Here is a 22,028-nt window from a genome sequence, read left to right as displayed (position 1 = left end):
GGAGCAGTTATACATCCATTAGGCTGGCAGGGGGTGATCAGACAGGCAGGCAGGTGAGCAATTGGGAGCTAGCAGTCCCAGATTGTGAGAGGGATGTCTGACTGTCAGTTTAGGTCTGATCCCTGAGTGGTCCCAGATCAGAGAGGGTGCAGGCTGGGCTGAGGGATACCCCATTCCACAAAGCACAAATTTCGTGGACTGGGACTCTAGTATATATATAAGGCTAATATGCAAATTGTCCACTCAGGAGTTCAGTCGCTCACTATGATGTGCGCTGATCACCAGGGGGCAGCGCAGAACATGGCGGACAACCAGTGGTGGCACTGGGGCACTGAGGGAGCGAGGGAAGGAGGAAGCAGGGAAGTGAGGAGGCCAGGCCTAGGGACCCTACCCTGCACGAATTTCGTGCACCAGGCCTCTAGTATTAACATAAAGTAACACATAGCTTTTGTAACAGTGGGCTCCTCTGACTCATGAACTGTAAAATGAGTTGCTGGAATAAAAGCAAAGGATTGTCCTCTGTTCTGTCCTCATACTCCCTCTAGTGTCAAGAACTCCAAGTAAGCTAAGAAAGGAAATGGAGACTACTGGGTCCTGTGCTGTCTCTGTCTCACTCACCTGCTTCCAGAAGTACACTGGGATTCCTTCCCACCTACTCCAGGAGAAAGGGCTTGACTCATGTGAGTGCTACAGGCTGACCCTCTCTCCTTGAAGTCACCAAAGCTACGGTCACTGTGCTGGAAGGCCGTTGGCCATCTCATGCAATTGTGTCCAACCTGAGTCCCCAAACCTCTGGGCCTCAGAGGAAAGAGCACTGGGGTCCGGGAGAGGGTTCTGAAATTTCAAAATATCTAAATAAATTGTACCATCACTGGAGATAAAACTGGAAACCACCAAAAAAATTGGCAAGTGCCTTTGCCTTCAGCTGAAACGTATCAGCTTGGTGTTGGATCGGCATTGCTTACAGCACTCACTAACAGTCTTGAATTAATTGAATACAGTAAAATATATAATGGCTTCCTACATGTGGTTGATAATGAGTGTTTAAATTTGAGGAACACGGGGTAAAAATTAATAACAAAAGTGGTCCTTCACAGTGAAAAATCCAGGACCCACTTCTCTGCCCCCCTACTGACCTCTGAGGTTCGGATAAACTAGGCTGCTTTTTAACGTGCTTCAGTGGGTAGAATGGTACTTTTCACGTAGCTGATGTTCCCAAAACAGCAAGGAAAATCTAGTGGCAACTGTTTGGATACTTAAGAGAATAATTAAGCCATTAAAAACTAATTGTTGCCATTTTGTAGATCTACAAAAAAAAAAAAGTGTATTAGCTCCTCAACTACTGTGTGTTGTTATTTTCAGCATTTTACCAAGTGGAGCAAAGTCTGAAGTAACTGAGGTCTGAGAGTGATAAGTGATGAATATCATGAGGTCTACCCTAGAAGCAGAGGAATTCAGTTTCCCTGAAGAGGGACTCAACCAGCTCAAGTTCCTCCTCCTGTGCACCAGAGGGCGAAGCCGCAGTATGTAAGGCAGCAAGAATGAGGGATTCTCTGGACTACATTTCCCAGAAGGGTTTTACGTGACCCCTCCCCCTCCCTCCCCAGAAGGCTTAGCCGGAAAGGACTTCAGGTCCCAGGTTGCTGTGCGGCTAAATGTGACTCCATCTCCCAGCGAACCAAAGGTGCAATGGCCGCTAGTTCTCCGGGGTTATTCTGCTGAACTGTACCTCATTGCCAGAAAGCGGGCGCCAGAAGGTTCAAAGACAAGATCCCGCTTCCTTAGGGCGGTAACGGCGCGTCGGGGCTGGGAAGGGGTGGTAGGCGAGGCGGACCCGCTCTGACCTATGCCAGTGAATTGTGGGTCCGTCTGTAAGGAGACCCGGCTTTGCGGAGCCGCTGTGCGAGCTGGCGCAGGGCGGGGCCGTTGCGACAGGTCGAAAACTACATTTCCCAGCATCCTCGCGGCGCCAGAACTACCGTCCCCGAAAGTCTGAGCGTGATCCACCCAGCCTTTCGCTTCCGCTGACCGGGAAACTCGAGATATGTGGGGTCGCAGCGTCTGGCGGCTCCTGCGCTCTGAGAGCCTCGTGGATCGCCGGGCTTCAACCCCCCGCGGGCGTTTCTCCCCGGCCCTGCGGAGAGGTGAGGAAGACCCCGTGTCCCGAGGTCGGTGTGCGTCCCAGAGAAAGGATGCTCCAGCGAGCCCGGGTCGAGGGAGCGGGTGCCACGCCCTCCTACCCGGCGCTCTCCTGGGGCTGGAGACCCTGCTGCCCGGCCTCGCCCCGGGTGGGCCAGGCCTGCGGGGAGGACTGCCTGCCCTCCTGAGAGCGAGCCTCGGAAGGTCTGGGGTTCCCCCCGCCCCGCGGCGGCACCGCGAGAGCCCAGCCGGGCTTCTTCCTGAGCTCTCGTTGCCTTTTCACTGTCAAAGGAGCCGGAGGTCCCCGCCCTCCCGTAGGTCTGTCGGGTGCCCGTGTCAGGGAGTCGGTGTCGGGAGAGCCTGTCCTCTCGTGGCCTGTTCACGTTTAGACTGTTATGTGGGAGCTGGCTCCGAGCCCAGGTGACGGGGAGGCGGCAGCGTCTGCCGGGCCCGCTTTATTCTCGCCGCGATGTCCGGTTCTCTGCGCTCATCGGCAGTGGCTGTTCAAAAACCAGTCAGTGTGGGTCCTGGGACTTCCAGGTTCAGCGTTGGCACCCCTGTGAGCACTGTGTCTCGAAGGGCATCTGACTTTATTCTGAGAGAGGTTTTCGGAACCTCCCCCGCCCCCCACCACCAAGTTTTAAACCCGTAAGGCTGCCCACGGTGGGCGCTCGGCACTAACGTTAGCGTCCTGTGCTCACCTGGCATCTGGGGCCGGGGGAGCCAACCAGCACCGCGGTGCTTTGTGCTGTTCGGCGCATTGCTCCGTTTTACTCCCAATAAGACGCTGTTGCTGATTCCCCGAAAGAGGCTGTTCAGCTGCCAGGGTCCTTCACAAACTCGTTGGCTCTGTATTTAGGTGTTTAACTTGCATGCACATGAGACGGCCTTTACAAAAAGGAGGTGGCATTTTTTGAACCCTGGGAAGTCACCCCAATCTCAGTCCTATCTGTAAACTTTTAGAGGTGAACTTTGTTTACATATTCAAATGAAAACAATATTAAACCGTTTTAGAGACTTTGAAGTGCATATAATACTGGTAATACATCACCATAAGTAAACGATAATGCTTCAACGTATTTGCTGAGGTATGGCTCTTGAATCTGTTGGAGAAACCTTAAGTGGCCCCTTACTCTTTTCATCATTTGAACTGAGTTTATATTTAGATTTTTTAAAAATCTATTTCCTGCCTACTAACCTATAAAGTCAATGAAAACATGTTATGTCTGATTTTGCTCATCATCTATCTCTATGCCTTAAAAATTGGGAATTTATTGAAACAGGACATGTATTTTTAAAATGTGAAACTTCCTAGGGCTTTGGTGTTAACAGTAAATACTCCAGCTTTTAAAGTCAAATTCATTGATTCAACCATAAAATATTTTAGCCCAACTATTTCCAAACACTGTTCTAGGTATTAATAATAATAATAATAAAAAGTAATGAAAAACAGTCAGGGCCTCATGGAGCTTATATTGTGATTCAGAAAGACAAACCATACATAACTTCAAATTAGAACTGAGAACTATGTGGGAAATGAACAGAATATGTAAGAGTGTGGGAGTACAGAAAGCTACTTTGGATGGGGATATAGGTATTAAAAATTCTCATAGCTCTATAAAAAACTTTTGAGCACTGAGGCCAGTTGGGCAATTTATGTTCTCTAGTAGAGATGTGGCAGTGATAAAGCTTTTGATGTATATTATTTTAGAATGACTCTTGAACATTTCTAAAGACTAAAAGAAGGAAACATTTATTGAATGTTTGTTATGCCAAATAATGATAGACACTTTTGGATAAAAGAGTCAGTGACTCAGAGGAGTCAGTTATCTTGCCTGAAATTACAGAATTCCTAAGTAGAAGAGCTGAAACTGTATTATAAGTAAATGGGAAAAATGCTTTAGAAGCTTAAGTATGATGCTTCTGTTACAAGAAATAAAAATATTGTCTTCTCTTTTCAGACTTCTTAACCACCACAACCAAAGGACATGATATAAGGCGAGTGGACATAACTCCTTTAGAACAAAGGAAATTAACTTTTGATACCCATGCATTGGTTCAGAACTTGGAAACTCATGGTGAGAAACATGGGTATCTCTCAACAGAAGTAAATTAACACCACTCATGATATATTACCTAGTCAAGACAATATCACTATTAGGAACAATTAAGAGTCACTATTTAAATGTAAGTGCCATCAGACAATGGAATATTTTATAGTCATAAAAAATGGTATGGCTTGATTATGTTCAAGTATGTAAGCATTATGTAAAATTACATGTATAGAGTGATTCCAATTATGTAAAAAAGAAAAAATAAATGAGTTTCTAGGCTGATACTGAAGAGAATGTGGAAGTACAAGGACAATGTTTCAGAACAGCAAAAAAGAAAATAAACAAGCACAAAAACTGACCACATATCAAAACATTCATTTACATATGTAATATCACATAGAAAAGTAGATTATAGAATGGGAATCAGACACACACACATATATGGGTTTAGCAAACAATAAAATATCACAACTAGGGAAAGGAAGGACTATTTAATAAATGAGTTATGGTAACTGACTAGCCACTGGGAAAAATATATATGATCTCCTTACTGAAAAATAAATTTTAGATTGACTAAAAGCTAAATATAAAAAATGAAAGAAAAACTATAATATAGTACTAGAATATAGAGTATGTTTAGATTTTTAGAGGGAGCAAAACAAAATTCTAAAGCAAAGTAAATACTGACAGATGTGATACAGAAATATTTTTTTTGCAGAAACATGACAATGAGCCTATGTTTTAATAAAGAGTCCATATGAATTGATAAGAAAAAAGTTCAGCAATTTTACAGAAAAATGGGCAAAAGCTATAAACAAATAGCTCACAGAGAAATAAATATCAGTAGTCAGTAAGTATATGTAAAGATGTTTGACCAAGGAAATGCACATTTTAAGTATAAATTAAATGACCAATGCAGCCCTAACTGGTTTGGCTCAGTGGATAGAGCATCGGCCTCCCAACTCAAGGGTCCCAGGTTCGATTCCGGTCAAGGGCATGTCCCTTGATTGTATGCACATCCCCAGTAGGGTGGGTGCAGTAGGCAGCTGATGGATGTTTCTCTCTCATCGATGTTTCTAACTCTCTATCCCTCTCCCTTCCTCTCGGTAAAAAAATCAGTAAAATATATTTAAAATAACCAATGCAATACCATTTTTTATGGCACTTATACACTCAAAAGTAAAAAAAACTAAAAAGACTCCTGAAGGAGAACTGACTTGCTTGTTACTGTATTATGCCACTATTTTGGGGTGGTTATGCCACTATTTTTATAGTAAAATAGAACTGGAACAGAGACCTCTCACCCTTCATACATTTTCAACTTTATACTATGAACATGTATTTTTTATTTAAAAAGTAAATAAAACTAAAAGTATCTCAAAATAAAATGTACAATTAAAAATTAATAATGAGACTAGTAATATCAGTATTGCTATAGATTGGGATAATGGACAGTGGGCATTAAAATTGTAGATTGCTTTTAGAGAGTAATTTAGCATAATCTGCCAAATTTTTATTGTAACCATTTTATAAAAACATAACAATTTATAGGGAAAGTTATTCCAGCTGTCTATTCTGATAAGAATGTGCACTTTTAAAAATATATAAATACCTATTTACTGCCTACAGGATTTGACAAAGCACAAGCAGAAACAATTATATCAGCATTAACCACTTTATCAAATGTCAGCTTGGATACTATCTATAAGGAGATGGTCACTCAAGCTCAACAGGTAACATTTTCTTTTTTATCACTTATAAGTTTCATTAGACAGTCTGTTTTATAACTGCATCTCTGTCTGCCCAACGACCTCCCCCACACACCTGCCTCTTCCTTATTGTTCTCTCTAAAGGGATCAAAAGCAAAACAAACAAAAAACCTTTACTAAAGTCAGTACCTAGAAAGATTAAGGAGTGAGAATAGTCATAACAATTATGGTAACACAGAGAATGAAATTTTGTTGAATCTTTCATCGTCAGATAATTATATTATTAGAATCATGAGTTGGTGGTAGATCATTAGTGAAACAACTTTTTCCCTGTTGAAAGCCCACCACAGTAGAAAAGCTAATCCTTCTATGTAATAAAAATATTTTACTGCAGTCATGTGTAAATTCTGCTTAATTTTCACAAACTTAGAAGGCCAGAAGGCTGGGAAGGACTTCATGAATCACCTGGGTAAGATGCTTTAATTTGACTGGATACACAAATCCTTTAAGTCAAAATAATGCCATTTACTAAGAACTTAAGATGTTAGAGGCACAAATGTTGGGGACTTCTCACTTATTTAACCACTCTAACAACCTTGAAATGTAGGTAGAATTTTTCTCTTTTGCCACTGAAAAGATGATCAGAGAGGTTGAGTAATTTGCAAGAGTTGTCATTGTGGTGCTACGGACAAAAGTGACAAGTTTATATAAAAAATAGAATAAGCTCAGTGAACCTACCTGTGAAATAATTCATAGTTTGTCATCATGAATCAATTCACTATGTTTAATTTTTCAAATTTCAACTTCCTTAGATAAATATCTCATATCAGAGGGTTTCTTTCTTGTGTAAAATTAGCAGCTCTTATATAAAATATCATTACATTAAAGATCATGAAGGACCAAAAGCTTTTTAAAGATATTTACAATAATTTCCAATTAGACATTTAGAATTAAGAGTATTCAAATCCTGAATTTAACTTACCTGAAAATTTGTATGTGCATTATTTTAGCTTAATTTATTTAGAATCATAATAGACTACTAAATCTACTGAGAAAAAGCCAATCGTTCCATTCTCCCAACTCTCCGAGCTATCCTGAAAGAGCTAATGGAGCCACTGACATCTATAATAATAAAAGTGTAATATGCAAATCGATCAAACTGCAGACCACCATCCGGATGACCACGCTATGACACGCACTGGTGCCAGGCCAGCCAAGGCGGTGCAACGCAATTGGTTGGGGGGCCCCTACAATTGCCCTGCAGAGGGAGGTCCAGGCCACTGGCCAGAGATGCTGTGGTGTGTGTGCTGGGCTGGTCAGCGATCACCCTGCAGAGGGAGGCCAGGCCAGCCAAGTGGTCGCACCCACGCCTGTCGCCTGCAGAGGGAGGCTACCGGTGGCAAGGGAACGGGGCGTCACCACCACACAGATGGCAAGCAGTGGTGGGGGCAAGGCCAGCTGCCCGCAGCAGGTGACGGGGGGTGTGGGGGGAGGCGGGGAGGAAAGCCCCTATAGGCCCTGATCGCCTGCCAGGCCTAGGGACCCTACCCAAGGGGCCCCAGATTGCGAGAGGGTGCAGGCTGGTTTGAGGGACACCCCCCGCCCCCTCCTCATCCCGTGCATGAATTTCGTGCACCGGACCTCTAGTTTTTAATAAAGTAATATACTCTTAAATCAGATTTTTAAGTTTACCCGATATGTAATAGTGAGTTAAAACTGGTTTGAGAAATGTTTATGTTGCCAGGACTTTTTTTTTTTCTTCAGGCTCCTTAGGGGCGGTAACCCGGAAAAAAAAAAACCTGAGGAGGGGGAAGAGGAGAGTGAGGTGGAGGGAAAGCTGTTGGGGGTAGGGTCCAGCTGGGTAGGGATGCCTCTGCCAGGACCATTTAATCATATTCAAAATGTAGGATCAGATGTGGGAATATTACTGCTTAACTTTGGGGTTTTTTATTAGTGGTGTGACATTGAAATCCCATTCCATCCTTTTTTTTTTAATATATTATATTGATTTTTTTTTTTACAGAGAGGAAGGCAGAGAGATAGAGAGTTAGAAACATTGATCAGCTGCCTCCTGCACACCCCCAACTGGGGATGTGCCTGCAACCAAGATACATGCCCTTGACCAGAATCGAACCTGGGACCTTTCAGTTCGCAGGCTGATGCTCTATCCACTGAGCCAAACCAGTTATGGCCCATTCCATCCTTGAGCCCAATCCCCTGGCTGACCCCACCTCTAGGATAGAATAACGCACAAAGATGTCATGAAAGATGGGAGTGAAGCTCAGGGCCAATGGACAAACAAGCTTTGTACTTGATCACTTCAGGAAGGGCCATACTAAGTCGAGTCTGCTCAGTCTGAGAATAGTTATATTCTGAATTCACTTATAAACTGAATTATATTCATAGTCTCTGGTGCCTCCTTAATAATTACAATGATTACACTTAATAGATTCGACTACTTGATACTGGATTATACTTTTCCATTTCAAGTTTTTGAAGATGGATACCTGTGCTGTTTTATAGGCCTGTTGAATCACAAACTATATTTAAAGGAGGAAATGGAGATAAATAGAGGCTATTAGGGTCATAGTACAATTCCTTATCCAGGTTCAGACTCCACAAGAAATCTATGATTACATTTTCAGCTATTCTCTACATAGTCTCAGTAATAACATTTTATTAAAGATTCAAAATAAAGATTAACATCATGCTTAATGTTTTAGAACTCCTTCATAATGACATTTTGAGTAGGACTAAAACACAGCCCATAGAGCCACTTCTATATGACTTCTGAACTAAATCTCATGACTATATCAAATAGAACTGCAAAAAGGAAATGAACCTCCTACCCCCAATAATAAGGATGAAGGTTAGGGAAGGCATAAGACTCGGGATGTTCATTGTGCACAGCAAAAAATAATAATTTTTATGATAGGATTAAAATTTAAGGCACAACGTTCCCACATCAAAACATTGGTGTTACACTGGCCTGCTTCAGCCATCACATCCCTGTCTCTGGTAATATTAATAATAGCCAACATTCTCTGAGTGCTCACCTTGTGCCAAGGATTACATTAAGCATTTGATGTGCACTGTCTCATTTAATTTTCCAAATAGGTGTAGATACTGTTATTATTTACATTTTACTAGTGAGGTCAAATAAATAACTTCCCCAAAGTCTCACAGTAAATGGCAGCATTTGGATTCAAAGCCAGGCAGTTTGACTCCAGAACTCACATTTTTAACATCTACTCTATATGACTGTGCTATCTGGGAGTTGTCATTGGAGAACGTTGTGCATTCCAGACCCTTTGAAGACTGAGTCATTTCTTGGTCATGCATCTGGAACTGTGATAGCCTGTTTTCTAAAAGTCAGGTCAGTTTTGAAATAGTCTTTCTTGCCCATATTGGTCAGTGGAGGGCTGTAAACTCAACAATGCACTCCTGGCTACAAACTGTGACCAGAAAAATGGGAGTTCCACTAGTGATCCTGGTCTTTCTGAGGCTTTTTTGGTTTTGTTTATATACCCTGTATTAAGGGTCCTTTTCCTGGCTACCTCCTCATCTGCTTTTTCTTTTGGTAAAGAAGGAGAAATGAGTCAACAAGTTACCAAGTGTAAGAAGTTTAGTGTTAAACCCTAGCCAGTTTGGTTCAGTGGTTAGAGCGTTGTTGGCCAAGGACTAAAGAGTCAAGGGCATGTTACCTGGGTTGCAGGCTCATTCTGGCCCCAGTTGGGGCCACGTGTAGGAGGCAACCAATTGGTGAGAGAGACATCGATGTTTCTCTCTCTCTCTCTGTCTCTTCCCCTTCCTTCCACTCTCTAAAAATCAATGGGAAAAAATATCCTCAGGTGAGGATTGACAACAAGAAAAGGGAGTTTAGTGTTGAAATGTCCCTCCTTAGCAAAGCAAAAGCTTATAAATCTAGCAGATAGGAATCACCTTTCTTTCACATACTCTTGTAGTGCTGATTATGGGAAAGTTACCCAGGAATTTATTTTATTTATTTTGTGTGTGTGTTTATATTAATTCACTCATGATGTTGCCACCAGGAATGGGCAAACTTATTTTGATAAAATAAATTGGCTTAAAGGTTTAACAAAAATCAGCTAATTAATAGCTAAAAATGTTTTTTTCCCTATTCATTTCAATGTATCTCTTGCTTTATCTGTTTTCAGCTGAGAGATACAGAATTGAAGTGCCATTTAAAAAATCACTAATTATGCTGACAAGGGGTAGTTATTTAAATCATACTTCTACCTATTTTGTTTTACTACTTAACTTCTGAGTCTTATCCAGTACCCTGGAATTTTCTGATGGTAGGAAATCCCTCAAAGCAGTAAAATGATTAACAAAACCCTTTCCATGTAGCCATTTTTTGGGAACTCATAAATGTTAAATAAATACTTTATTGGGATTCTTTCATAAATGTTTCCAGACATTTATTTCACTTCAGGAAATAGTTTTTTAAATTTTTTTGTTAGTTTCCACCCGAGGATATTTTTTCCATTGATTTTTAGAGAGAGTGGAAGGGCAGGAGAGAGACAGAAAGAGAAACATCAATATGAGAAAGACTCATCGATTGGTTGCCTCCCACACGTGCCCCGACCAGGTTAGGGATTGAGCCTGCAACTGAAGTACGTGCCCTCAACCCCCTTAACCCTTCAGTCCAAAGGCCGACATTCTAACCACTGAGCAACTGACTAGGGCTGGGAAATACTTTTTCTTCCTTGAATCTCCTGTTGCTTTTCATTTTGATAATTCAGATATGTAGGTTTTATATGTTGTTTTGTTTTACTTAGCCAAGCGACATTGTATCTTTAGCATATGAAACTGAAGTTTCATGAAAATGACTCCATGTAAGGGGATGACTTTCCATAGATCATTAGGCTATTTTATTTTATTTTCTAGGAAATAACAGTACAACAGCTAATGGCTCATTTGGACTCTATCAGGAAAGACATGGTCATCCTAGAGAAAAGTGAATTTGCAAATCTGAGAGCAGAGAACGAGGTGACACAAGTTTCAGTTTATTACTAATAACTGATTTCACAAGTGGTCTACTTGGTGAATAATAGGACCAAATAATTTTATGTGGTTACTAAATAATTATTTACAAATTTTTAGATAAAAATAGACTATATATTTAACCATACCTAATCTTTTGATGTATAAAGCATAGTTTCTTGCATAGTAAAGAATAAGAGTTGTATCTTATATGTATAAAAGTCACTTAGATATTTAAACTCTTTATATTATATAGAATTTTAGAATAGCGCATAGTATAATGTTCTCAAAACTGAATGTGGTATTTTCCACTTTATTTGATTCTGCACTAATTAGTCATTTAAGAGAAAAATGTGTCTTTTTTAATTCAGGGGAAATTTGTTATCCAGTAGATTAACTGTTTTTAAATGTAGAATATTAGTTGTTTTAAAAAGTAGAAAACTAAGACATAAATATATTTTCTAATGTTTTCCTAAGAATTATTTTCTAAATATGATGAATTATTCTTTTTTATCTTTATTTTTAATCAAATCCTTAAATCACCCAGTTTTTGCTAATCTAGGGTTTCAAATTTTATGAGGAAAAAATCATAATACAGGCTTTTGGTTTAATGCTAATTGTATGTGATCTTTCTTACATCTAGAAAATGAAGAGTGAATTAGAACAAGTTAAGCAACAATTAATAGTAAGTGAAATGTTTCTTCCCATTTAAAAATATTTTATTATTTTCAAAATACTCATTACAAGATCACTCTTTAAATATTTTTACTTTCTTTAAAGAATGAAACCAGTCGAATCAGAGCAGATAATAAACTAGATATCAACCTAGAAAGGAGCAGAGTAACAGATATGGTAATGAGCTTTTAAATGCATTTTCTTGGTTGCTTGCTGCTTTTAATCCCTATTCGTCTTTTTTCTTAACCTTCTGATGCATCATATCCTTTAGTTTACAGATCAAGAAAAGAAACTTATGGAAGCAACCACAGAATTTACCAAAAAGGTAAGATAGTATGAAAAAATGTCTCTTTTGTACATCTCTCAGGCCTTGTGTACCTGCTTTTATGTGTATCATTTTATAAGTTTGGACTTTAAACAGCTAGCCCTAAAGAATCCATGATTTCCTCATAGCTTTTATGGTTGACCAGCACTGGGGATAATGCCACCAGGTGGGTGATAGTACCTGAGCTGTGAGCTCTGACCGCTGAGTCAGAACCAAGCTTTCCTGGTAGCATACTTTTTTCAAACTAAATTACTTTCATATAAAAAATAAAGGATTCATAATTAGTATTTAAGTGTCTAGATTAAATTACCTTTAAATTTTAAAAAATAATAGTAAATATTGAATGAGTGCTTATTACATGTTAGATATTGTTCTACTTGCTTTACTTTTGTCTTTTATTTAATCCTTACACATCAGCCTCTGTGAGGCAGGCAGGCTTATTCCCTTTTTACCAATTTAAAAAATGAGGCAAAGGGACATTAAGGTCACACAGCTAATAAGTGGTAGAGCTGGGATATGAACCTGGATTTTAAACCCCATACTCATTGTTAATGGTTACCTTTTCAGTAACCTAAATTGTAATCATTAATCTCTGTGGCTTGAGTAAAACCCAGCTTTCTGGCTTTGCCTAGTCCTTTTCTTAAAAGTTAAAAGCCATTTGGTCTACATTCTAACAGAAAAGACAGCACTTTCTTGCTTCTAATTTAATAGAAGGGAAGGTTCCATTTGCCCTTCTTAGCATCCTATTCTGTCCTCTTACTTTTTGGCCAGATAAAGGAGATAAGGAAATGTAATAATTCTCTCACAGCTAATTTCTGAGCTCTCGGTACCATTTTCTCTCTCTTCCCATCTCTTAGCTCCTATACACATAGCATTCAGTGTTACCCAACAAGCATTTCTGCCATTTCCTTTAATGTTGGTGCCAGTTCACATTATAAACCTGGTGAGGTTTTTTCTTCTGCAAAATATATTTAAATTTTTAACTACCTTAGCCTTTCTATACATAAAGTGATAATTCAATGACTACCGTATTTTTCTGTATATAATACGCTATTTTTTTTTCTAAAATCATTAGACTGAAAATTGAGGGACGTCTTATACACAGAAGTCAGCCTAGGAAGCAGCCTTGCGTGGTGCATAGCTGCCCATACCTTGTCGAACAGGCTTCCTCCAATCACGAGCCTTATTGTTATTGACATCAGCTGATGCTGTAATTGGAGGTGGAAAGTGCACAGATGCAACAGGGACCAGAGCTTTCTGAGCCCATAAAAATGTCAAAAAATAAAAAGATAAATACCGGTAAGCATTTGTCTTACTCTGCAAAATTCAAACTGAATGTAATCATCTATGCAAAAGAGCATGGAAATAGAGCTGCAAAGAGACAATTTGGACCTCTTCCCACTGAGAGTAGAAAAGAGGAAAAACAACTCCTTAAGATACCAAAAAAAAAAGAAGGCCTTAAGGGGAAAAACAGCAAAATCTTTAAAATATTGATTTCTTGCCCACTACATGGGAGAACATATTTGCCAATGTTATCACCGAAAAGGGTTTAATCTCCAACATTTATAGGGAACTCATTCACTTAACAATAGAAAGATAAACAATCCAGTCAAAAAATATGCAATGGATCCAGACACACTTTTCAAAAGAGGACATGCAGAAGGCTGAAAGACATATGAAAACATGCTCAAAGTCACTGATTATAGGAGAGCTGCTGTAAAAAAGAAGGAATTCTTACCATTGGCAACAGCATGGATGGAACTGGAGAGCATTATGCTAAGTGAAATAAGCCAGTCAATGAAGGAAAAATACCACATGATCTCACTACTCATTTATGGATAATTAACAGCATTATAAACTGATGAGCAGAAATAGATACAAAGGCAGAGCAACATCGAACAGACTTTTTATTTTTTGACATTTTTATGGGCTCAGACAGCGGGAAGGCCAGGGAGGGTTGGGGGTGGGTGGGTAAGAGATTAACCGCAGGACTTGTATGCATGCATATAAGCATAACCAATGACACAAGACACGGGGGTAGGGGAGGCCAGGGGATGGTCAAGGAGAGGAAAAAAAAAAGATATATGTAATACTCTTTCTAATACTTTAAGCAATAAAACAATTTTAAAAAAAGATTATCCAAATATATACAGGGGAAAAAAATATTGATTTCTTAATTTGGGGTTGGAAAAGTGGGGGCGTCATATACACAGAAAAATATGGTAAATATTTTTCTTCTTAGTTTATCCTCTTATATATTTAAGTCTCAAATAACTTACTATGAGGCTTTTAGTAGGATTATCACCAGAATTTGATAATCCTAATAATTGGTCTCCAAATATCAGGGTAGAAGGAATATTTTTTATTAGTCTGTAATATTCACATAATGTTTTTTCTTAATATCACACTGCTTTTAACTGTTGCCCCACTTAAGATTTTTGTTGAGCATCAGCCCATGAATCAGGAGGTCATGGTTTGATTCCTGGTCAGGGCACATGCCCATATTGTGGGCTCAATCCTCAGTGAGGGGCATGCAGGAGGCAACTGATGAATGATTCTCTCTCATCATTGATGTTTTTATCCCTCTGTCCCTCTCCCTTCCTCTCCCTGAAATAAATAAAAACATTTAAAAAAAAAGCCCTGGCCAGTGTTTCTCAGTGGGTAGAGCATTGGCCATGGGCAGAAAGGTCTAGGGTTCAATTCTCAGTCGGGGCACATACTTCAGTTGCAGGTTTGATTCCCGGCCCCAATCGGTATATGCAGGAGGCAGCTAATCTGTGTCTCTCTCACATCAATGTTTCTCTCTCTCTTACTCTCTTGCTCTCGCTCTCCCTCCTCCCTCTCTTGTACTCTCTCTAAAAAATCAATAGAAAAAATATTCTTGGGTGAGGGTTAAAAAGACTATTGTAATACACAAAATCACCCATAAATAATATTTTTAATGTAAATATTTTCCCAGTAATATATTGAGGACAAAACTTAATTGTATTTATTCTCATTTATTACAGGATACCATAACCAAAAGTATTATTTCAGAGACCAGTAATAAAATTGACACTGAAATTGCTTCTTTAAAAACACTAATGGAATCTAACAAGCTTGAGACAATTCGTTATCTTGCAGGTAAGGCTGTGTTATTTGATTATCAGACCTGTCAGATCCTACCTCCCAAGGTAACCATGGCCAGCAAAGAAGAAAAAATGGAGGTTTCCTTTATTGCTTGGTCCCTGCAGTGTGTGAAGACTCTAAGTTTGGAAGGCAATAAGATTAGGATGTAAGTTTAACAGGCAATTTTGCAACTTACTCTTAGGAAAAAACTTATCGATATCCAAGAAATATATAAACACAAGTACAAAATGCTGCAAAGATGAACTAGGTGTTCTACAATTAAAAAATGTTATTTTATTGCTGTGCTCTTCAATCAGAGTGGAATTACAGGAAATTATAGCTAAAATATATGTAGGCCATTAAAAATTATAGCAAGCAAAGGGTGGGGGGGAGTATCTCCTACCTTGAATCCAACTGACTGAGCACAGATACTACCCCAAAATTAGATTATTTGTCCCATACTAGACTCAAGTACCATGGGACCTGAACCAATTACAAGACCCCAAGGAGGAAGGAAAAATGCCCTAGTCAAATAGTACTTTTTTGTTTCTTTTTATAAAAAGTAATATATTTTCATTATAAGTGATTCTTGTAATTCAGAAACTACATAGTAAAAGCTAAAGCCTTTTATTCCCTCATAGGTATTTACTATTAGTAGTATGTATCTTTCAGGATTCCTCTTCTTTATATAAACATTACAATTTTTAAAAATAATAATTAGATCATATTGTACAGACAACTTTTCTGCTACGAGTTTTTCATTATTAAAAACAATGCACTGAACAGCCGTATATATGTTTGTGTTTGGGTAAATACACCCCTTTGTGCCCTCATGCTAGTATTTCTGTATAAACTGCTTTGCACATTTATACTTTTTGTGTTTAAAAGATGTGCACATTTAAAAGTTTTCATACTATTGAACTGCTGTCCAAAACAAAATTGCTGATTTATACTATCAGTGGTTTTCTGGGCAGCCGCTGGTGATGTTGAGGTGGCAGTAGGAGTGAAGATTGCATTATGGAAGAAAGGCAGAGGTATAGCTTCAGCCTAGGGATAATTGGAATCACAACTTTCTCTGTACGGTATCTTGTCTCTGAATATCTGTCTCATTTTCTTAAACCAGCTTCCTCCATGGGATTATAAACATGGCCACCAGACTCATATCATTCCAATTTCACCAACCATGAAAAATTATCCTTTTCCTTAGTTCCAATTCAGAAAATCCCAGGGAAAGGATCTGAATGGCCCATCTTGAGTCATATACCACCCTTTGACCCAGATCACTATTGCCAAGGAAACGAGAGCTGTAAAATAATGGCAGTTTCCATTTAATCTATAGTTAATGTGGCAAATTCTGTTCTGGGCAGATAAGTAGTAAAATCTAACTCAGAGAACTTAAAATGTACCAGACACAGGCTCACCTATGCATTTTATATACCAAAGGAAGTGTCTTAGATAGGCCATAAAAGATAAACAACAAATTTGAAAGCAATTTGGGGTTGGCACAATGACAGCAATAAGAAGTAACAGTCAGCAATAGAAATGAGAAACTTAAATACAGTAACCATTGTGTCAGAGACAGCAAGAGCACTGCTCAGCACTGCTGTTCTGAGTTGTCCTAAGTCCATATATTCTTCTAAGTTCTTCCTGACTACACCAGGGTGGCTCCTTCTTGAACCCTGCCCACTGTACTAACGGTTGGGGACTTAGTCCAAGTTCCTCCTTTAGCCTCTGCTCATGAGTATAATAGGTATTGGGTCCGAGCCCCTCGGCCTAGGGCTGGACCTCCTATGACGCTGGGTCTTAAACGGAGAAACCATGAGAAGTTGTGAGTGTGTAAGAATGAGTCTTTATTGCAGATGCCAGTGGCACAACAGTCCTGTACAGGCACAACAGTCCTTCACAGCAAAGTCTACACAGGCAGGCAGCCGGACACCGGCTAGTGAACAAATAACATCTTTCCCACAAAGCAGCATCAGTCTGGTACCCACAGCTCTTATCTGAGCAGCTGCACGCTGCTCCCTAGACTCACTGCCCTACATCTTAGCAGTACCTAAGCTCCCTGCCTCAGCAGCTTCTTCTGTCTCTCCTGCCCAGCACACTCTAGCTGGTTAACATGGTAGCTATATCTGAGCTCTTTTGCCCCGACTCTGCTCAGCACCCTGGCCTTACTAATATACTTTTATATTCCTTAGACAAAGAAGGCTTCGTGCCAGTCGTATTTTGGCTATAGAAGGGCACAGTATACCGTGTGTCCTTGCACCCACTCATGGTATCTTGGCCTTGGGCACCCCAATTAGGCTTATGCTCACAGAGGCCTTGGCCATTCTGGTGTGTTGACGACAAGGACTCTGTGTTCCCATTGGCCTGGACTATCTGGGGACCCTGATGTGGTTCCCACAAATTGTGTTGTGTTTTCTAATAAAGGAATGAAATACCTCCTTCCTCACAATAAAGTACTCCCTAGTAGTCTAAGACAACTTAGCTATTTCTGTTAGCAAGAATATACCACCTAGATAGCACTATGTAGCCCCCAAAATAACAAATTAGATTGAGTCCTTCAGGTGACAAAGGATAAACAGGATAATAGAATGGTTTCCTTTAAAAACAACAGCTCTACAATCAGGAACACTTAGTGTTGAGTCCTGGTTCCACCACTGGTAGCAATATAGCTTCGGACTTGTCTCATCTCTACAATGGGAATGATATCACCTACCTCATAAGATTTTAATTATGGTTAAATAAGGTAATGTATATAATCATTCCTTAGCACACTGCTTGGAAGATAGTAAATAATAGCATAATCAAATGGGAGAATGTATAATTGATCAAGACAAGAAACTCTTAGTATTATACTTTCTCCTCGAATGTCCTCATTTCCTATGTGTCTTAAAGAGACCTAATCCCATTTCTTAAAATTAAGGAAATCATCTTGTCATTAACCAAGTTTCAATAAGTAGTGGGATCAAATGGGATAATGTATAATTTTATACATTAAAAGTAGGATAGCTTTACTATGAAAGGCATTTCTTTTGTCTTTAGTTGAAGTTTGCCCTTCATTTCAGTTTCCCTATTTTAAAAGTCATGGCTGTTTAAAAATTTTAAAGAAGAAAATTAAAATCACCCATAATCCCACCAATTAAAAGCAATCATTAAGGACATGTTATTGTATTTTATTTAGTCTTTTATTCTATGAGTGCATGTCATTTTTAATGGCATCATAGACTACTTCTGTTATAGATTATTTCCAATTTTTTCTATATAAATGATATAAAAATGTCTTTGTGCATGGACATAAAAAGGTCATGGCTGTTTAAACAAACTAGAAACTAGGGAGTCCCTAAAAGCTTAACCCAGATTAAGCTGCTTAAAAACAGGGAAGGGGGTTTTTTTGTCCAGAACGATGTAACAAAGAGCAGGTGGCATATTAACTGTTAAAGTCTGGTGCTTGTTCTACCTTTGCTTCTACCTCACTGAGATTTTTTTAAAGGGTTTCATTACAATTTTTATTTATGTTTTTAATATGAATTTTAATATTTTTGAGAAAATACAGTTTTAAATGTATTGAAAAGGCAAATAAATTTTCTCATGGATGATCTGATGTCAGTTTTACTAACTTAACTACATAATTTTTAAATATAAGTGAAATAGTTTTTCACGTCTAAGATCTGAAATTAAAGTTCATAATTGTTGTCACTGTTATTGCTAATATTAATGGATTTAAACAATTTATACATTCTTAAATTATAAGACCTACATTTTTAAATTACTGTCATCCTTAATTGGGTTTAAAATACAGAAAGCTTTTAAGAAGAATTGGTATCCTACCCTAAAGGATATCCTTTATCTTTAACTTCATTTTCTGGGAAATGAAAAACCTAAGATACAAAACTGATTGGATTCCCTTTGTTTTTTGTTCATTTAAGTTGAAGACATTATTGTTTCTCTCTCTGCAAAAAATAATCACAAATGCATGACCTACTGTAACATGTTTTCTTCTGTTCACAGCCTCAGTGTTCACTTGCCTGGCAATAGCATTGGGATTTTACAGATTCTGGAAATAGCAGTGAAACAACTGAATTATGCTTCTACTACTGCTTCCATTGACTTCTTAAAACACTGAACTAGGATAGATTTACTTTGAACACTAAAAGTTGTAGCAAAACTTAATACAACAAGATTATTCAAAATACATATGGACTTAAAAATGTTTTAGAACAAGAAAATGTAGTTTGTGGTTTTTTTATGTCTATTTTATTATGTTGAAAAGCTGCCATTAAAACCTGGTTAATTTGACATAGAAGGGTCTTTTGTCTTTATCCTTTTGATAGTTTATAGAAACTTAACCGGAGTTTTGTGTTTGCTTGAATAACTGTGTAAATCATATAGGATTTCTTTGGTATCTGCTGCCTACATACTTTGTTATGCAACTTTCCTGATAACTATTACACAATTACCTTTTCATATTTAATAAAATATTATAAGAAAGTTGTTTGGATTGTTAAAGTGACTTACCATATAGCTGGAGATTTTTTAAATAATGTACAATTAAAAACAATTTAAAAATTTTTAAATTTGTTTTCTATTGTTAATTGTATGACAGATGTTTCCTATTCTCCTTCTACTTCCCCCGTCCACTAGTCCCTGTTCCACCCTAGGCCTTTACCACACTATTATCTGTGCCCAAAGCTATGCATATAAGTTTTTTGGTTAATCTCCTCCCATCCCTCACATCCCCCTCCCTTCTAAAATCTGTCAGTCTGTTTCCATGCATCCATGCATCTGGACCTATTTTGTTTGTCATTATTTTGTTCATTAGATTCCACATACAGGTGAGATCATGTGATACTTGTTTTTCTCTGACTGGCTTATATCACTCAGCACAGTACTCCCCAGATCCATCCATGCTGTTGCAAAGGGTAAGAGGTCCTTCTACTTTTCAGCTCAGTATTCCACTGTATAAATGTACCACAGCTTTTTTCCCCCACTTATTACTGATGGGAACTTAGCTGTTTACAGATACTAGTTATTGTAAATAACACTGCTATGAACATAGGGTGCATACATTCTTGAACAATTAAAAACAAATTTAAAATTTTTAGATGTGTGTCCTAGTACAAATGTATGACACTTAATATGAAATCTGTTGAGTTGCTAGTCTTGAGCCCTGATTATTACATATATTTTTAACTTTCTTGATTCACAAAAACCTGTTTGTCCATGCTTCAAATTCACTGCTTAAAATAAAGCTTTTTCTTATGACAGTTAAGTTCAATAAATGTCTATTGATATATAGTCCCTACTCTCAAGAAACTCATACTTTGGTTTTATTGCTATTGGGTCCACTGTATATTTTTCCTTATATAATAGTATCTATTAATAGAATACATGTAGTTCCAAGGAAAGTACAAAATATGTTCAACTCAGACCTTTAGTTTTGACCATCAAAAAGCCGAGGTCAGGAAGAACTAAAGATTTCATAATGCCTTGGCAATAGCTTTAAAAGTTTGATAATCCATTATTTATTCAATACTAATGGCCCCAGAGAAACCAAGATGGCAGCATAGGTAAACGCCTGAAATTCCTGCCTCACACAACCACTTCAAAAATACAAGTAAAAGATAAAACAGACATCATCCAGAACCACAGGAAGGCTGGCCGAGTGGAAATTCTACAACTAGCAGGAAAGAGAAAAGCACACTGACACTCAGAGGAGATGCAGTGTGGAAGTAAAGTGCAGAGGTATGGAGGCGCATGTAGAAAGGGCTAGCAACTGAGGACACGGTTGTCTTTTTCAATTGGGAGGGAGTCTCAAGCTCCTGACTGCTCTGAAGTCCAATTCCAGACGAGTCTTTGGGAACCCAGACTCACATGGGGAGAAACTGGACTGTTTGGCATTGGTCACTCTGCCCTTGAGGGTGGCTTTCTCTCAGAGGTGCTTGAAGCGATTACCGGGACACTGAGAAGCGGGGCCTCTTAGGGCAGGACTGAGGAGCAGCCATAGTTGCTTGCTCTGCCCTGTTGATCCCCTTCAACCCCACCTCGCCCAAGCTGTGGGCCCGCTTTTGCATATGAGAGGCCTGGTCCTTTGCAATCTGAAAATTACCTAACCAACTGCAACTGACCCAAGGCCCCACAGCAGCTTGCACTGCTTCACAGCCGGGCCTCATCTGGGTACCTCCAAACCCCAAACAAAGAAGAGGAATCTGCAGATCTCTCCGTAGCTCCTGCTGGGTAGTCTCAGGCAGAAGCTAAATTAGCACCTCCTTAGAGATCCAAGAGCCAATGTACCCAGTGGTCAGAGTGGGGCCATCCAGATTACAACGCCTCACATCCTTAAGAGACACCCTCAGGGGGTAGACTCAGTGAGCACCAAAACCCTACTGAAGCAAGACTTGCCCCACAAGGGTGTCTCCAGCACAGAAGTTCTCCCACCTTAGACACAGCTGATTCTTACAGCCAATTTGAGCCACTGGCCCCTGTAGGACACTTAGCACAGAAAGCCACTCTATCAACACAGTGAAGCGTAAAAAATGCCGAGACAAAGAAACAGGGCACAAATGACAAATGGAGGAAAGCAAACTACTGGGTATAGAGTTCAAAACCATGGTTATAAGGTTACTCAAGAATCTTCTAGAAACTGCCGATAAATTTAGTGAGACCCTCCATAAATCTAGTGAGACCCTCCAGGATATGTAAAAGAACCAACTAGAAATTAAGCATACACTGACTGAAATAAAGAATATCATACAGACTCTGGGAACCAAGATGGCAGCATAAGGTACAGACCTGTGCGTGCTCCTCCCACAACATTGAGACTACCAACTATAAGACAAACAGTTATCATTCAGAACCATGGGAAAGCTGGCCCAGTGGAAGCTCTACAACTGGAAGCAAAGAAAGAAGAGCATTGAGACAGTAGGTTTTGCAGAGGCTCCAAGAACGGAGGTATAGACTCGCGCGCCAGGCGGGCTGCAACTGGATGCGCTGTTTTTTTTTATCGGAAGGGGC

At 39.2% G+C, this 22,028-nt stretch overlaps 1 protein-coding gene across 6 annotated transcripts; it reads left to right on the top strand.

The window, feature by feature from the left end:
• Positions 1-1,662: 1,662 nt before the first annotated feature.
• CCDC90B (coiled-coil domain containing 90B) lies at positions 1,663-19,509 on the top strand. 6 transcript variants are annotated; one of them, XM_006763747.2, is made up of 9 exons: positions 1,663-2,144; positions 4,101-4,217; positions 5,823-5,926; positions 10,814-10,915; positions 11,553-11,594; positions 11,690-11,761; positions 11,856-11,909; positions 14,918-15,032; positions 19,026-19,509. In XM_006763747.2, exons 1-9 carry the CDS (start codon positions 2,045-2,047, stop codon positions 19,079-19,081), a joined length of 762 nt encoding a protein of 253 aa, XP_006763810.1. In that variant the 5' UTR covers positions 1,663-2,044; the 3' UTR covers positions 19,082-19,509. The 6 variants fall into 6 exon arrangements, with proteins under 6 accessions (XP_006763810.1, XP_015419392.1, XP_015419395.1 ...); XM_015563906.1 differs by having other exon boundaries at positions 1,663-2,168; XM_015563909.1 differs by lacking the exon at positions 10,814-10,915.
• The last annotated feature ends 2,519 nt before the right edge of the window (positions 19,510-22,028 follow it).

The sequence above is a fragment of the Myotis davidii genome, unplaced genomic scaffold, assembly GCF_000327345.1.
Source record: "Myotis davidii unplaced genomic scaffold, ASM32734v1 scaffold499, whole genome shotgun sequence".
Lineage (NCBI taxonomy): Eukaryota > Metazoa > Chordata > Mammalia > Chiroptera > Vespertilionidae > Myotis > Myotis davidii.
Note: the sequence above shows the minus strand (reverse complement) of the source record. Positions and strands in the feature narration are given on the sequence as shown.

What these genes read in the sequence shown, in the direction of transcription:
- CCDC90B (XM_015563906.1), top strand. Translation starts at nt 2,045, where the DNA reads ATGTGGGGTCGCAGCGTCTGGCGGCTCCTGCGCTCTGAGAGCCTCGTG. An exon ending in TGGTCACTCAAGCTCAACAG is followed by an intron (nt 5,927 to 10,813) that starts GTAACATTTTCT and finishes TTTATTTTCTAG; the next exon opens with GAAATAACAGTACAACAGCT. An exon ending in ATCTGAGAGCAGAGAACGAG is followed by an intron (nt 10,916 to 11,552) that starts GTGACACAAGTT and finishes TCTTACATCTAG; the next exon opens with AAAATGAAGAGTGAATTAGA.